Source organism: Oncorhynchus kisutch, linkage group LG19 (genome assembly GCF_002021735.2).
Source record: "Oncorhynchus kisutch isolate 150728-3 linkage group LG19, Okis_V2, whole genome shotgun sequence".
Classification (NCBI taxonomy): domain Eukaryota; kingdom Metazoa; phylum Chordata; class Actinopteri; order Salmoniformes; family Salmonidae; genus Oncorhynchus; species Oncorhynchus kisutch.
Genome location: NC_034192.2, coordinates 4,330,186 through 4,346,986, shown reverse-complemented (window position 1 = coordinate 4,346,986; position 16,801 = coordinate 4,330,186). Strand labels below are relative to the sequence as shown.

Genomic DNA, 16,801 nt, shown 5'->3' with positions numbered 1-16,801 from the left:
AAGGATGACCGATGACAAACAAAATCATTGATTTGCGTCAAGCTCGCCTGTCAACCTGAGTGACTCAGTCTTGTCTATATTAGGAAAGAAAGGTCAACTGCTCAAACCAAATAAAAGTGAGACTTTTAGGCTCAAGTCTAGCTTTTCTGTGCCTGGTGTTAATCGTAGGCCTAGGTTTTTTTTGCCCATATTGTGCAGCCCAACATGGCAGTGTTGCAATTATCTCAAATGAGTGCAAGAAATGCTGAAATTATTTTTGGATGAGGTTGAAAACAGTATAAAACAATCCGAATAGAGAAAGACTCATTGAAATCACCCTAGAGCCTTGCACTACTCATAAAGCTTATGTACAACATTTATTTAAAAAAACATGAAATACCATAAAAAAAAATAGTGATATGATATTTTGGCCATATCGCCCAGCCCTGGTCAGAGACACTCAAGCCAAATTACAGCACTGTTCCATGATCAATTTCACACCTGTCTCGCACTGGCGTTATATCACCAACCACTACATTCACCCTCGCCTCCAATGAGTCTACCCAGTACTAAGTAAGTAGCGTTAGCATGTAGCACAGCAACAGGAAGTGGGCAGGGCTAGGGAAGTATCAGGATTGCTGTTGCAGCAGTCCCAGCCCAGGGCACCTATTTGGGAGGTAGTCTAACTAGCGAAAGGCCCATTTAACAAGGGATCCTTTACAGCCGCCCAGCACCGCAAAAAAACAGGTTACCTGAACCCTGTCTCCCTCTTGTGTGTGACCTATGCGACTGTGCTGGGCCTCCTATGAGCTACTAAAGCCCTGCTCTACACAGAAAGGGAGGACACTGGAGGCTTAGAACCACAGAGCCAGGCAGCCCCACAGGGTAAAACTACCCAGGCTGGCAGTGTACTGTTGTCAGCCAGCTATATCTATACAGATGATACAGTTTCAGGATAGAGTCTGTTATTCTCCAGGGACAGAGGGAACAACACAAACAGCACTCTTTATAGTGGAGGACGAGGCAGGCAGAGAGGAAGTCAATAGATTCTCACCAGATCCATTGAGCTATGGCCTTCTTCTGTCCTACCCAGCACTGCGTTCGATACAGCAGACTAGCAGTAAACATCCTGTTTTGTGAACTCCTTCACTTCCCCCCTCTGTGGCCCACTGTCCTGGCTATTGGCCGCTCGAAAAGCCTTCATAGCTTCTCTTATTGAGCCCTTCATGGATGTGTGTGTGCGCCTGGGGTTGAGGTGAAAGGAAAGGTGTCACCCGAGACCGTAGCGAGAGCTCCCTGCCACGCACTCCTCTGTCCCCCAGGGGGGAGTGGCAGGCAGGCAGGCCACCTCTCTCTGTCAACACAGCCAGCGAAACACACACACCATATCAGGTATTTACAGCTGTGTAAGAGTGTACAGAGAGGGGGCACCCACCAGGGGGAGTGAGGAGAGGGAACCAGAGAAGGCAGTGTGAGTCAGTGTGTGAGGCAATTTGAATACGACGCAGTTAGGGAGACTTTTAGAATGCTATGAGACTGTGACATGGTTATAGTAGCATGACTGCCACGAAGCAAGAAGCGCTCCAGCCCCGTGCATGGCGTCTAGCACCAGGACAGAGCAGAGGCCACTGTCCCTTTAAGAGGAAGAAGAGGTAGGTGACTGGGGATTGTGTATTATATATCAGCTTCTGATTAGACACAGCAGGACCGCTCTCATCCAGCATTTATAACACGTCCACACAAAATGGAGACATTTTTGCTGTATTCAGAGGCCAACGTCGAGGGAAACAGTCGTTTTTTTACTGTGCCAGCTACATCCATACACACAGGCCTCGTTACTTGTCAGAGGATTCCAGCCTGCAGCGGTTCAAACCGGTGTCTATTTTACTTCCCGGCAGAGGCCCACGTCTCCCAGGGCCTCTCTGCATCTAGGTCTCCACTGCATGAGTGATATCACAAACGTAGCATGACATCATTCATTTGGTGGAGGATGAATCCCACTATGCAAAGATAAGCTGTGGAAAGACTAGAGGGAGCAGTGTACAGCAGTCTGAGGCCTTACTTTACCCCCACTGTTGACAGGCATTTGTGAAACAAGCACCTGTGTCAGTGAAAAGATCAGGAGTCACAAGCAAATGCGTGCCTGTATCAGAGTGTCAGTCAGTCAGCTGTGGCAGCGAAGATAGCCTACACAGCCCTCTCACTAGGCTCCTCTAGAGAAAGAGAGCAGCTGCACAGCCTCACTGTGGGGAAAACTGAAAACACCTCTGCATCCAATGATTTGTCCTCTTGCCATCGAATGGCAGAGGGGGAATTAACATAACCCTCACCTCATAAGGACACAGAAGACTAATTAGTGCCATCTTGGAGAACCAAAACAGAATAGATTAATGGCAATCTCTCTTGGCAGCCTCCATCCAAGATGGCCACAAATCCAGATAATTTTCTGTTCGCTTAAGGACATGGCAACATGGGGTCATGAGGAGAAAAAAAACACTGGGCGACTGTCTCAAACTGGCATTTGGACAAAGGCTGCCAAAGTTTGCACCACAGAGAAGTATCCAGCTTCTTCGGGTTTGTCTCACAGGCCAGCAGAGAGGAGGGAATGGAGCGGTGTAGCGCTGCCTGCCTCACACCATCCCAAAGCTAGAGCCACCATCAGGGGACGGGGCCATACTACTGTGAATGGGGCCTGAGCTGATGGAAAAATGTCACAACACATGAAAGGAAAGACATTCACTGTCAGAAGATTGTTTGGGCAAAGTGGAGTCATGTGTGCATGTGTGAGGTGTAGCCAGGCATGTTTAAAAAGCCTTGTTGGGGGACTTGGGTTCTTGTTATTTCTATAAGGAGTGATATAGAGCTACTCGCTGGCCAGCTGTGTGTTATCATGAATTTTCAACACTGTCACCAACCAAAACAACAACAAAAATCTGGCCATTTATTTTCATTGTTGGGTTATTTGATGACGGGCATCTGTTCTGAGCCCGTAAGGGGCTGAGAGGGGGAGGGGCAAGAGGAGGGCAGCAGGTCTTTGTCAATGTCAAAGGGAAATAACCAAGTCACAACTGTTGTTTCATTCCCCCTTCACAAAACTCAATGCCTTTGGCCACCAGGTAGGACTTGAGAAACTGCCTGTTTATCTATTCATGAATTTAATGTGAATTAGGCAAATACAATTGAGACAAATTAGCCTATGTTCCAACGAGCTAGGCCTAACCACACTGAAATCTTCCTAGCTAATTTAATGACTGAGTTTCTAGTACTAGTCATACCCTAACACTGGTAAATATTACACAAGCACATAGTTCCAGCCATGACACAAATCACTGTTGATGTGACCTGCTTGTTCTATGGTTCATATCCACAATCAGTATAATGCGTTCCTCCTCAGTCGAGCTGACCTTTAGATAATTACTACTTATTAACTACATTGACATGCGTAGCCCATAAAATAACATTGATGTTTCATGAACCTACCATTCGACCACAGTAAGAGAATGGGTAGGATATTGATAGTGAATTATGAGATATTAAAAATGTCTGTCTAGTGCTTTATACAAACACATGAGTTAGACTAGTAGCCTACCTACTGTTAAATGTGGTAACTTAGTCCAACTTGCCAGAAAAGGGTGGGAATGTTTAGTGTTGGACAAAGTATGAGGTCAAAGAAGAGTGGGGGTGGCAATAAACCTCATATTGTTCTTTATACAAAGTGCTGCGTTTGTATCCTGTTATGCAACTCCTCAATATGACAACATGTTAATAACTCGGCCAAATTCAGCAACTACAATAAATCTGATCTGACGTATATTGCGTTGTAGTACAATCTGTATATACACCCTACTCCTAAAATACAATGCATCACGAAGCACAATATTAGCAAAGAAATGTGATTGAACGACATGAGGGGGGGACTATTAGCTAACCAGACAGTTGGCCAGCGAATCTCAAACTTGACCTGACAAGTGTATGTTTGCATCAAACGCGGACATTGTCATTATTTAAATGTACGACAGAAAGCTGTCTTTAATAAATATATCCCATTGTGCACTAGCTTTCCCGTGAGTGTGTCGGCGCTGCAGTCAGCTCAGCCGATAGGGGTGTGGAGGGCTGAACATAGCTATTAAATTACCACAACATCAAGCCAAGCCGCCATTTTCATAGCGCTTTTCTAAGGACAGCGAGAAAACCGTGTAACTGGGGGACGGACCCTCGCCACAAGAAGAAAATCCCCAAGAAAGCAATCAATCGTCTTTCAGACATTCTTACTTAAGTATCAATCTGTCGATGCCGTTGCTGTGTAGTTATTATTTAAAAAAATGTAGAATATCGTCGATAAGTTAGCCGGCTGTTTAGCTAACGAGCCATGCTAGCTGCAATGGCTTTCAAATATAGAAAACGTTGGCTAGCGAGTCTCGGCAAATTAACCATTGTCTCAAGCTACGTAGCTAGCGGCTAACAAATTATATTGGGCCTCTGTCTTGAAAAAAAATACACGAGCTATTGTATCAATATTTGAAGCTTGTACTACTACACCAGTTGTAGTACTTAGCTAGCTAATATTAGCGTTCGAACTGCGGTAAACGTCGTTACGCTGGCTTTACGAGGGCTTTAACATGAAAAGATTAGCTACCTAAGCTAGTTAGTAAGGCAACTTGGTACGTCATGGTGTGAACAATGCGCAAAGTTAACACGCTTGCTGAATATACATTCTCGCATTTAATGATTTCCATTTGAAATAACATTGAGACAATTTATTGTAACCAATCGCACAGTTTAAACGGTCAAAGAGGCTACATTGTCAGTGGAGGCAAGATTCCCCGATTTGAGTATGCCCCCTCCACTGAGGTATGGTCCCCTCCCCCACGTTTGCAGCAGTTAAACCACATACCCTTTGAATCTAAATTAAGGGATATAATGCATTTGTCAGCTAGCAACCAAATAGAAGGGTGGGAGTTTACCGGTCCAATAGCAGTTTGTTCATCTCGTGACTGAGGCCTCTAGTTTTATATCTAAATGCGATTGAACTTTGAAAATAAATACAATGCAACTACAATTTCCGGAAATTATACGTAGTCTTTAGTTATCTAGCTGTATATGTAAACAAAAGCCCTGTCAATGCCCTCTGCGCAACACCACATTGTGTGGACGGACTTGTTGGCTAGTTATTAATCAACGGAAATAAACCATAGGATCAACAAGAAGTGCACTTCCAACCACATGTGAAAATCTGTAACTAGATAAAGAGAACGGATGTGTTAAACCAAGCCAGTCGAACAAATACTGCAATACAATTCATGATTTACTTGTTCTGTAAGTACATTTACCACTAGCCTATTGCATGTGAGTACATTGGCAAACTGGCCATCCTTTGGGGGCTGGTTGAAAAAGAGAGCGGGGTAGTTCTTCATGCCACCTAGTAAACGTTACGTTCGACTGCAACAGCATACTGACATTGCAGGTAAAGCTAACTAGCCAAAATAGTTAATGTTTGATAAAGTATTGATTGCCTTTCTCTTCATTAACAAACAATCCAATTCAGAAGCAGCAGGTTAAATCTAAAATTAAAATGCGCTAACGTTAGCTAGCTAAACACTGCACTGTCTAACTAGCAAATGCTAACAGTTGCTAGCAAGCTAATACAAGCTATCGTTACACCAAAACAACTCTAATTCAGGACTAAAATTCTAAATAAGTGGCTCACTTATATTAAAAACCAACTGATTTGCTACGAGATAGTTAGTTATTAACTAACATGTAACTATCAGCATCCACGTAGCTAACGTTACTAGCTACAGTAGCTAGCCATGAGAAACCAAGTCGGTAAGCTGGCTAGCTAGACTAACTTGATGAGGTCTTGAAACTAAGACAACGTATGAGGTAGTTTTAAAGCGTTTTACTTACAGTTAAAGTCCACTCACTGTAGATACCCTGAATAAAGAAACAGCGACCTGGGTGAGACCCCCGTCGCTAGAGCCTCGCTCTCTACACAACCAAAACAATAGCTACTTCACTCCACACTGCGGCTCCATAAGGTTTAACAATATTTACACTGATAGCAGTCTTCTTGAGACTCCCCCTACTGTAATTAATTTTCGTTGGTAGTTATTGGAACCCAATAATGACAGTCAGTTCCGAACCGTTAAAATTGTGTCCTACCTACGCCGACTGTTGGAAATTAGATCCCCTCTACCCTGTCTCTTTTTCCTTTGCAAAAATGGCGGCCCTGGCAGGACTACCGTGACTCCGCCTCCTCCAGCCCCATCAACCCCTAACCCGAGCCCCGCCCCTACACTCTCCGGGCTCTACAGCCCAAGATTACAGGGGCTATGTGAAATGAGATGGCTACATGCGCGTTCACGCGTCCGTGCCCTGCCTGTTCTGTAGTTTTGTGTCTGTAGTCCAAATCTTGCCACTGTATGATGCCACCATGCAGGATTTATGTGAGTTCAGTTGCAGAGAGTTGGTTCTAGAAAATGACATATAAACTCTTTCTTATCCTAATTTATACAATATCTCCAAACTTAATTTATAACAAATGTAAACATTCATAGGATTGGTAAAGAAAGAACATCTCAGATTGTGTGAGCATAGCATCTCATGTGTTCAACAACTAATTAAAAATGAATCCAATTCCATGAATAGAATAATACCTCTTTATTGTCAATTAAAACATTTCATAACAATGTACAATTTCCTTCAACTGCTTGAAAGATCAAACCGCATGATGCAACACAAAATTACAATACATGACAGACACCACAATACAAGGCATAGACTAAACTCATGTACAACTCCTGTATGTAGTGTTTATTTTCAGATCACGTGTTTTCTTTTCAACATGTATCTGAGAACAATTGTACACTTTGATGTGTGGGGGGGTAAAATTTGCGTAGTCAGTATTTGACATGGGCAGAAGTTTACTGGAGCGGAGTACCGGCACTTCAGATTATCTACTGCTTGAGCTCCCCCACCTCCTATAGAATATTATCTCAACGTATTGTGGAGCTCCTGCACCTAAATATAAACAGTACCCAAAATGAGTACTGGCACCTCCAGTATTTCAGTCCAAGTCAAGCCATTTCATAGCAGCCAAGGACAAAGTCCTGTTGCTTTTATTACGTCCACTGGAGGAACTTGTTGAATTGTCAGCCCTTTCCCTCCTGTTTCGCACTTCTCTCAACTGCAAAGCAATCTGATGTGCTTTTGTCAACCATATGACCATGATGTCTGACACAGAGACATACCATGTTCTACATCTATGTATGTCTGCCATCTCACCACCACTCATGTCTCAAAGATTCCTTCATTCAAGTGCTCTTTTCACTTTTATCCTACTGCAAAATGTGAAACTTTATTAAAATAGTAAAACAAACAGAAATATTGTATTGTCACTGAGGTCCATGATACGCCTTCTGTATCTGCTACAGATAAAACAAACCCATGAATGGCAATTATTAGGCCCTACTTACCAGAGTTTGAAATTAGCATCTAAATCTGTTGCCCAAGGCAGTAGGAGGAAACAAATATCTTATGTAACCCACTTACACAAGAGCCCATTCTTTCTTTGATTTAACTGAAGGCAGGGTGGGTGGCAGGCAATACTGACCAACAAATAAACACAATCTACAAATGGAAGCATCATGTGCTATTGTTAACAAGTACATTTTACTCTTAATTGCTGTTACAGTATTCCAGTCTTTCAAAAAAAACCTGCACTGTCATGAATACATGTTATATGTCGGCCTAGTTCAATATTACTGACAACAATGCATATAGGCTACAATGAAGAGGTCAAGGCAAACGGATCGTTGCATATGTAAAGTAAAATGTCTCCATGTCCAAAAGAGGTGCGTCCAACTGTGCAACAATGTATCTTAAAATCCGTTGGACATCAGGGTACGTGTCATTCGAATTAAGGCGAAGATACAGTGGCTCCTGCGAATCTTCCAATCCTGTTCACATATACAGTCATTGCCTGTTCACATGACATTACAGTTCGACCTCCCCTCCCCCACTGAGATCTAGCCAAACCGCATCCCCGCGCGCACGCGTAATACTGAAACAGGGCTTTCTCGTCTGTTGGTTGAATCAGATCGTCTTGACAAAGTAGATGAGCCTTCACAACTGCTACAACTTACAATCATTTTCGGAAATCTTATAGCGAACGTAGGTGATATTGTACAGCAGTCGTTGGGCTATAATACGGTGTATATATTTTTTATTTTATTCAGAATGTAGGGTTTTCATTATTACAATATTTGGAGACGTTATCAAGAAGTTACCTAGTCGTTTCCGGGCGGTTTGATTGGGATGAGGCTTCGGTGGTTAAAATCTAGGGCTCTCTCCTTTTCGCAAAATGGCGTTCTTGTTTTGATAGATTGACATTGCTCTCAGCCAATGATGCATGAATTGGCCTGTTTTTGCAGAAATGGTTGGCTTCTGATGACATCATTCGGACATCGGTTGTAGGCGGGTTCTGAGCTGTGAGGGGAGAGTGGCGCAACCGGAGAATTTGCAGGGCCAGGCGCCATTAGGGACGAGTCAAGAAAAACAATGCATTGAAATGCAAAATAAATATGGGATGAGCAATTTATTGCTGTTCGACCATAGGAATCGGCCATTCAACGTATTGTATGCAGAAAGCTATAGATCACTTTCCGTATTGTTGTTAAATTGCAACAACGTAGCTGGTAGCAAATAAGATGGCGCCTGCTGTTAGCGATCATGCACGTGCATAAAGCGCACTGACTAGGCAGCGGCACCACGCGCACTCTCGAGAGTAGCGCGGAACCATACTATACTGTCTTGGCGTAAAGTCTTGTTATAGTTTATACTGTATTTATGCATTTCCTATTTTGCTATTTAAACCGAGATGCAAACTGATGAGCCAACTTATCTTTAACTACATAAGTCGAAACATGGATGGATGGATTTACGGTCATTGTCTATGAAAATGTAAAAGTGTCCAACAAAAGCTGAACTGAACACTGGCATGAAAGGGAAGAAACTTCACATTTTTGCAGGACTTTAAACTAACAATTCGATTACAGCTGATGGAACGCGAAGTTAATTGCAAATCTGATATTTTAGGAAGATTTTCCCCAAGGACAAAAGCAACTGACAAACCGCTTAGCTGTTGATAGGGAGCATAGCGCTTTCCGCCATGTTGTCCCACTCGGTTCTCAGATTCATTAATCAGTAAATGGCGAATAGACTCTTCACAATTATCCCAGAGAGGAATTGCTCTTGTAATTTAAATGCTCATTAACCATTTGTACCTGTCTTTTGCCACTTGATTTTTCATTAAACCTGACTGCCGCCTTATAATTTCCCTCCACCTGAATTTACTATACTGGATACAAAACAAATGGACTGCATCTTCTGCTACTGCGCACCACTCACTCATGTCCTTGGAAGACATGTAAACAAAGGAAGGGGGTGCATGACGTTCCAACATAAAACCTGTAATGAAGAGGAAGGGAATTGGAGGGACTGCCATGGCCACCAACCGTCCTTGCTCAGTTGTCAGTTTCTGAACGTTTGCACAGAAGCACGCATGCATTAATTCACCATGTCACAACACAATCTTCCAGCATTACATTTTCATATGAAAAATGTAATACACGTTTTCCCCAATATTTCCTATACGATTCCCTTTTTAAAAAAGACTCTTCTGTAACTACCTAATATACATATACATGTATATAACGGGCTTTGTCTCCATCTAGTGTGCAAAAGTGGAAACGGCAGGAGTCGATCCATTTTCTGAACAACCCTCCATCTCGACCAATCATAGTGCTCGTTGTTTCTTGGTCGCCTTCTGTGTCAAGGTGGAACGACATTTTGAGAAAACAACACTGGGGGAAGAGAGAAACAACTATGTCTTCTTTAGGAAGGGCCATGGGTGTCCTTAGGGCCGGGATGCAGCTTCTTACACGTGGACCTCAGAAAATAGTAACCCGAAAGTAAGTAGCTTAACTGGTGTTATAATGTAAACGTTAGATAACAGCTAACTAGCGACAAAAGGTTGACTTCAATATCGTCCTTCATAATTAAATAAACTATCAAGCACACGTCAGCTGTACACATTCGTGTTCACATACATCACTGTCTTCTTAGCTTTAAACAGTAACGTTAAGCTATAGCTTACAACTAGCTAGCAGTCTGACAGTAGGCATACCAAACAAGTGTCCAGAGGTAGGCGCCATGATCAGATGTTAACCCATTGGGTTGTTGGGTTTCATCAAATGTGTAGAGTGTAGCTACATTATACTGGTAAACAGTGATACCCTCAGTGCTCTGGTTTTCTGTTTCCTTTCAGAGCTGGTGGTGGACCACACATAGAGGCCCAGTACAGGCAATTCCCACAACTCACCAAGAGCCAGACGTTCCAAGCTGAGCTCCTCAGCAGTGCCATGTGGTTCTGGATCCTGTGGCACTGCTGGCATGACCCAGATGCAGTGATGGTGAATTAAATGTAGATTAGGCTCCAGTTATAGTTATGACCTGTCCAATCTAGTTTTGCCAGTTCATAGAGGAAAAGATGGAGAGAAAGCCGGTGTCCGTCAAGCAGACTTAAAACCCCATGATGCCTCTTCTCTCAGGGTCACTTCCCATGGCCTGATGCATCCGCATGGACAGACGAGGAACTGGGGATCCCAGCTGACGATGAGGAATGAGGTGCCCTCTACCCCACTGACCCCAGGTGTGCCTTTTGTCCTGACCAGTACTGTACTGCTGCATCCGTCTTCTTCACAGGATCTGTGACACATCCTCAAGGGATGTTTGTCAATGAGAATGTCTTGTCCTCTGATGAAAGATTGTGTCCATCACAACAGATAGTCATAAGTTGTTAGTTTTATACGTATTTGCATTAGGATGGGAAATGGAATGCCTATTCTGTAAGTACAGTAATGATTGTTCATGCACTATAGCCCTTCTGAGTTAATATGCCCATTTCAATTAGGTTCTTTACTGTGGCATTGTTTGAAACCATAGGTGTAATTAAATTCTAATAGTATTTTTCTATTTCTAGACCTTGTGTGTGTGTGCCCGGTCCCTACCCGAGTCTACCTGGTGGTCACAACGGTGTCCCGAGAGGCTTTGTTGTACATAGACCAAGAAATAAAATTCAATTTATTCTGAAACATATCTTTGGGGTGTGTACATATGGAAAATCTATGACTGTATAATAACTCCTAGTTTCCTGTAAAAAAACAACAATTTAACAGAATCAGTTCATTTTTATATTTACAGGTCATTTTTGAAATGCTGAAACATATTCAATGCATCAAGTAAGTGTCACAGTAAGCCAGTGTTTTTATGGTTCAAATCATGATAAATCAAACCATCTGAAGGACTAATGCACAGAGAAGAAACATGACCATTGATAGAAAAAAACACAAATGCAAATAGATTTGTACGTAAGAGTTTACGGTAAATACTATACAATGAAAGAGAACTGCTAATAACAAACCCTGCCTGCAGGCTAGTTCTTGTGCTTATTACTACACAGACGAGTGGTGAGGACTTCAACATGCAATAAGAGTTAAAAGGTGAACGTGTAGAGTTCATGGAAATGTCTGGCAATAGGATCAAACACTGTATTCCATGGAGGGGAAGACATGAAAGTGTGATATTTGTGTCATTAGGTAAAATCTCATTAAGGCCTAAGCGATAGACCACAATTATGCCACGGTCAGGTGCACTGCAAGTTGAACTCATAGCACAGTTTCAAGTCCGATACTGTTCAAAGGGTGCTATTAAAGTTACTTGGTGACTAAGTCTGGATGTCATTCAGTGAAATACTCTGTAGACTAGAGCAAGGGTGTCTAAGGATATTGGGACAAGCTGTGTTTTTTGGAGGGGGGGGGGGGGTCTGCTCTATCAGAAGGTAGATGCTGGAAGATTGGATTTCTTGGATATTGAGTTACATATTGAAATTGATACAATGGAGTTAAAAAATGTTAGTAGCTAGGCAGAGCTTGAGTACCATCTCCAAATAGAGATGACTGTTGATTTCTTCAACTTGGTCAATTCCAATGCACAACTGCTTGGTTAGAGAAATAAGTGGAACAAGAGTCTGGTTGGAAGAACTTGCCTTACAGTGTACATGATGTAGTTGGTGATTAAGGTAATCACCAGCTACATATCTGTGGTCATAGCTGTGGTCATGTCTGTGGCATCATTCCCTGAGAGTGAAGAACTACAAATCCAAATCAAATCACATCACACACCTTACTTTACTTTTCCTAGCCACCGTGCTTCTACACCTGCATTGCTTGCTGTTTGGGGTTTTAGGCTGGGTTTCTGTACAGCACTTTGAGATATCAGCTGATGTACGAAGGGCTATATAAATAAATTTGATTTGATTTAAGCACCATATCATAGGACCCACCCCCCAAAAACCCCACCCTATTTAAATTGTTCAAAATGTATTTTTCGTTAGACAACGTCAAGTAGGCTATAGGTGTAGCAACCTTTTGGAGTTACAATATGACCCATTCTCTTAACACAGAACTCCACTAACCCCTGGAAACAGAGGAAACCAGAAGAGACCATTTCAAATCAAGTTAAGAAAGACCACTTGGACAGAAGTGGAGAAAAAAAAAGATTGAGTTAGAAATTCTTACTGACCTGCACAATATCATAACCACATGAAGTCTAAAATGTCCACATATACAATAAGCATAAGAGAGAGAAAGAAAAAAAAAAACTCGAATTCCCAGAATAGCCGAGGTTTAGGGCCAAAATATAATAAAATCAATATTCACCTCTTTCAATTAATAAATACATAACTCAGAATCCATAAAGAAATAACACATTAAAATCAAGTAACAACTTGAAATAAATTAAGCAAGATATTATACAAGTTGTTTTTCAACCAAGTAAACAACTTACACGATAAAACATTTCTTATTGAGGCAGCACTCACTCTCTCTGTTAGTCTCCTTTGACCATCAGAGGGCAGCAAAATCATAAATTCTATATCGAGGTGTATGGCTTTCATATGAACGTGAAATTCAAATAGAGAGACTTATAATGAATTAATGCAGACAGGTTCAAATGTAATTGTTTTAGACCTGATGGGATTTCACCTTCCCAAAAAACAGTGCAATGAAATTAGGCAATTGTCTTTAAAATAGATGAATGACACAATGTGGCAGGGAAGACTAACCAAGAGTGCTGCCTCTCAAAACTTCTCCTCTACTCAACGTCATTATTGCTGGTGTGATTGAGATAAGGGGAGTTGGGAGCATGGAGGACGTACAAACATTAAGCACCATTCAGAAAAATTAGATGAGCACTTTTTTTCCCTCAGGGACAAAAAGGACCCTGCTAGAGAGCCCAGACACAGAGCCAGGTGGGTCAATGCCAGTCTGTATATCCAAACTTCCATCTTGTCCTGGGTCTCATCCAGTTCATAGTGCTGCAGATATTCAAGGAAGGCAGCGCTGGGAGATGCAGATGGTGGGACATCACGCAGCCTGCATTGGCTTACGCGCGTCATTAACATTGGCTGAAGATTTGTCTTCAATGTTGCGATGTACTGTAGACCTCATTCCTACCTCATCCGGACATCAAACATTTCCCCATGGCACGTTGATGCCCACTGGAACTCTTAAGTTTCCCTGAAGTTGAGTAATCAACATGCTTTTTTCCCTTCTTCTCTATTACGTTTTAGAGTGCTTGCAGTGAAGCTGTGCGCTTGATTGGTAGCTTGCTCATGTGAATTCAATACCCTGTGGTCCTAAGCATGCACAGTAAGCCTGTTCATTTGTGTGTCGGACAACAACAAGTCTCTCAGATGGGCCCTTTCCCCAGGCAGTGATTTCTCCAGGACAAAAAGGTGTTGACTAAATGTACAGAATAATCTGGATGTGAGGACAGGGGTCTGTTCCCCTCCTTTAGCTTTGCCTGTGGCCCTCAGAGCTCTATACAAAGACGCCATTGTGTCGGTTCATCTTCAGAATCTTCCCCAGTCTCTGCTTGGCCGTGGCCATTCCTTTCTTGGGCCGCTTGCCTGAAAAACAAAACCCAAAATGAATGGCTGACGTGCTGAATAAAGAGAGAGTTGTGTCACAGTAGCATCCAATCCCTGAGAACATCAACTAATTACTAGACAAATGGAGAGAATCAAATAGTTGGTTGCGTACCTTTCGTGGCCTGGTTGCTGATGGGAGGGGAGTTGGAGGCGTGTCTTTTGGAGGGGTGGAGAGGGGGAGACATTGAGGGATCACAGTACTGGTAGTTGTCGGCCTCTGGGCTGGCGTCTTGGCTCAGGGCCCCAAGGGAGAGGGGCCCCCGATTGTCCCAGGCCTCGCTGCTGCTGTTGCCCTGGCTGTCCATGGGGCTCTTGTCCCCCGCCACACGACGCTGGTGCTGCTCTCGGCGCTCCGGCGAGCCTCGGCTCGGGCTGGACCACCACGGCTCCTGGGAAGTGGCGGCCTCGTCTGGCTTGGAGGGGCACAGCAGGCCAGCCATGGACAGCATGCCTTGAATGGCCTCCTCTGTGCTGGGTGAAGTAGGACGTTCTCTGCAGGGACACAGAGAAGAGACACACTCAGTCATTTACAGCCCACCGCCCGACTACACAAAAGCCAACTGTGCTCATCTTTACCAGTCAAAAGGGAAGTTATGAATATAATCATTGTATGCATAATATTGGCACATGCTTCTGTTTCAAATCCAATTCCATCGTCATGAGATTACTAAACCGATGGCGTGAACCTCTAGACACTTCTACAAGATATTATCCCTTAGTAAATAACTCAATTGCTAAAATATGTTTGTGATTCCAATAACAGGAGCTGTGTTTTAGCTCACCCACGCACAACAGGTCAGACCACCCACCTTTTGAGTGGCTTGTGTTTGTGCCGGAGGTTCAGGTCTGTCTGGTCTAGCTCTATGGTGTGCCCCGCGGCCCTCTGGGATGAGCCCCTCTCCTCATCATCATCACTCTGGGAGCTTCCTGAATCTTCCTCAGAAGAGGTGTTTTGCTGCAGAGAGGGAGAGAGACAAGAAACTGGTTGAGGGATGATACACAAGACAGTTTTAAGTGCTATGTTCTCACTGACAAAACCACAGTGGGGGTAGACCATGTTAATATCAGGTACCTGTGTGTTGGAATCACTGTCCGAATCCATGTCCGACACGTCGGAGTGTCCTGAGGCTTCTTCCCTGAGTTCAGTCTTAACCCTCTCAATACCCCCTGAGAAGGTAAACAGACATCATTAACCACAGATAATGGTAGGAACCATTCCCTCTCCGTGTCCAGGTCAACAGGTTACAAGACCTAGTCTGTGTCAATAACATGACCCTTTAGAAAGCATGGTGTGTCTGGGACAATGAGGTCAATAAACTGACAAAGTTGAGTCAGATTATAAATCATACCATGTACTATATATATATATATATATATATATATATCTCGTGAACTGCTTCAGCATCATGACTTACTGAGGTGGCCTGGTTTCACCTCTCCTCCCATAGTGCTGTGCTGCTGTTCCTGGTCTGACTCAGTCTTCATCTCCTCTCTGCTCTTCAGTTGGCCCACGGACGGCCTCTCACTCTCCGCCTTCACCGGGCTGCTAGCCGTGCTACTACCTGGTCTCCTCGCGTCTCGGATGATCCGTCCGTTGTGCAGCGTGAGACGCAGGTGTGTGTCTGGGTTCTCCGCAGCAGCGGCAGAGGCGGTGGACACCATGTTGAACTTCCCATGCACCGGGGGACAGAAGGTAGGGTCCTGTGGTAGAGAGAGTTATATGACTCATTCAACACAGGTATCAGACGTTTCTATTGAATTGTATTACTCTTTATAACATGGGAACAGTATTGCTTTCAGTAGGAGTAATGCACGGAAAATACTAATGTGGTTTATTGATTGATCTAATGATTATTTCTAATAATAACAAGGCATTTAAATGTGACATATGCCAGAGAGCGTGTGACATTCTAGTTTTACGTTGTGGGAGTTTGACATGTTCCTCTCACCTCCTCCAGAGGGCCCACTTCCAGCCTCCTGAGCACCTCTCTGGTGTGCAGCTCCAGGATCTCCAGGTTAGAGGGAACCTTAGGGCCCTGCTCCTGCTGCTCCCGGAGCCTCCGGGCTGCCCGCCGTGCCTGACGGGCCGGGCACACCCTCTCCAGCGTGGAGCGCGTGGCCGGACACTGGCCTCCACCGCTTCCCTGAGATTTCACTGGCTTGTTGGTGCCACCACTGCTGGCCTGGTCTTCCTGTTGGAACACACATGACACCATTAGAGGAGGGAGGGGTTTGAACACAACCTCAATATTTCAATCTAATGTACGTCTATAAACAAGGAAGTCGCAAGAGAATGATTGCCAGTTACAAATAAGGTGCAACAAATCCATCACATCAGTAACAGATTAATTAGAAGCACTTCTCAGATCGAGTGCTCTTCCACCTACACAAAGGTGATGCTCCTCAGGCCCTTCCCCCTGTGACCCCAGCCCAGCCCTTACCTCCAGGTAGCGGATTTCCTTGGTCAGCTCTTTAATGAGACGGTTGGGCCTGATATGGTCCGGGACCTCGCTGGTGGGCTCCGTAACCTGCAGTCACAATGTTCCACACACACACAATTAGGGTGGAGTTGAACAAAGAGGCTCTGTTTCCACCACTGGCACAGTGTCATCAGATCCAGGGGAAACCACTATGACCCCCACCCCCTTTCCATCAGAGCTCAGCTGGGAGATAAACCAATCATTCTAGATATTCATCAGCCAACATTGTAGAGTCTGGTGCAAAATAGAGAAGGTGAAGCCAGGATCTTCACCCATAGATACAATGGAAAAA

General features: G+C 43.8%; 3 protein-coding genes across 13 annotated transcripts in view; 1 reads left to right on the top strand and 2 right to left on the bottom strand.

The window, feature by feature from the left end:
* Positions 1-6,212, bottom strand: part of kmt2e (lysine (K)-specific methyltransferase 2E) — a 41,745-nt gene extending 35,533 nt beyond the window's left edge. For 7 of the 11 annotated variants that reach the window (XM_031798243.1, XM_031798232.1, XM_031798235.1 and 4 more), the window contains exon 1: positions 5,887-6,212. The gene's annotated coding sequence lies outside the window, so the exon portion shown is untranslated. The remainder of the gene's footprint in view (positions 1-5,886) is intronic. The other 4 variants (XM_031798237.1, XM_031798238.1, XM_031798241.1 and 1 more) reach the window with 2 other exon arrangements.
* Positions 6,213-9,718: 3,506 nt separating this feature from the next.
* On the top strand, positions 9,719-11,132 carry ndufb2 (NADH:ubiquinone oxidoreductase subunit B2). The gene is made up of 4 exons (XM_031798245.1): positions 9,719-9,950; positions 10,307-10,451; positions 10,590-10,690; positions 11,021-11,132. Exons 1-3 carry the CDS (start codon positions 9,865-9,867, stop codon positions 10,662-10,664), a joined length of 306 nt encoding a protein of 101 aa, XP_031654105.1. The 5' UTR covers positions 9,719-9,864; the 3' UTR covers positions 10,665-10,690; positions 11,021-11,132.
* An 86-nt stretch (positions 11,133-11,218) lies between these two features.
* The window catches only part of LOC109880582 (lysine-specific demethylase 7B), a 32,346-nt gene continuing 26,763 nt past the window's right edge, over positions 11,219-16,801 (bottom strand). The window contains exons 10-16 of the mRNA XM_031798244.1: positions 16,471-16,557; positions 15,979-16,221; positions 15,445-15,730; positions 15,102-15,196; positions 14,839-14,984; positions 14,142-14,521; positions 11,219-14,008 (exon numbers count right to left, since the gene is read on the bottom strand). Of these exons, the coding sequence (XP_031654104.1) occupies positions 13,920-14,008; positions 14,142-14,521; positions 14,839-14,984; positions 15,102-15,196; positions 15,445-15,730; positions 15,979-16,221; positions 16,471-16,557 (1,326 nt within the window). The 3' untranslated portion in view covers positions 11,219-13,919. The remainder of the gene's footprint in view (positions 14,009-14,141; positions 14,522-14,838; positions 14,985-15,101; positions 15,197-15,444; positions 15,731-15,978; positions 16,222-16,470; positions 16,558-16,801) is intronic.

Bases quoted from the DNA above. Each gene is read 5' to 3' on its own strand.
- ndufb2 (XM_031798245.1), top strand. From the start codon at position 9,865: ATGTCTTCTTTAGGAAGGGCCATGGGTGTCCTTAGGGCCGGGATGCAG. The intron at 9,951-10,306 runs GTAAGTAGCTTA...GTTTCCTTTCAG, and splicing joins CAGAAAATAGTAACCCGAAA to AGCTGGTGGTGGACCACACA. The intron at 10,452-10,589 runs GTGAATTAAATG...CTCTTCTCTCAG, and splicing joins ATGACCCAGATGCAGTGATG to GGTCACTTCCCATGGCCTGA.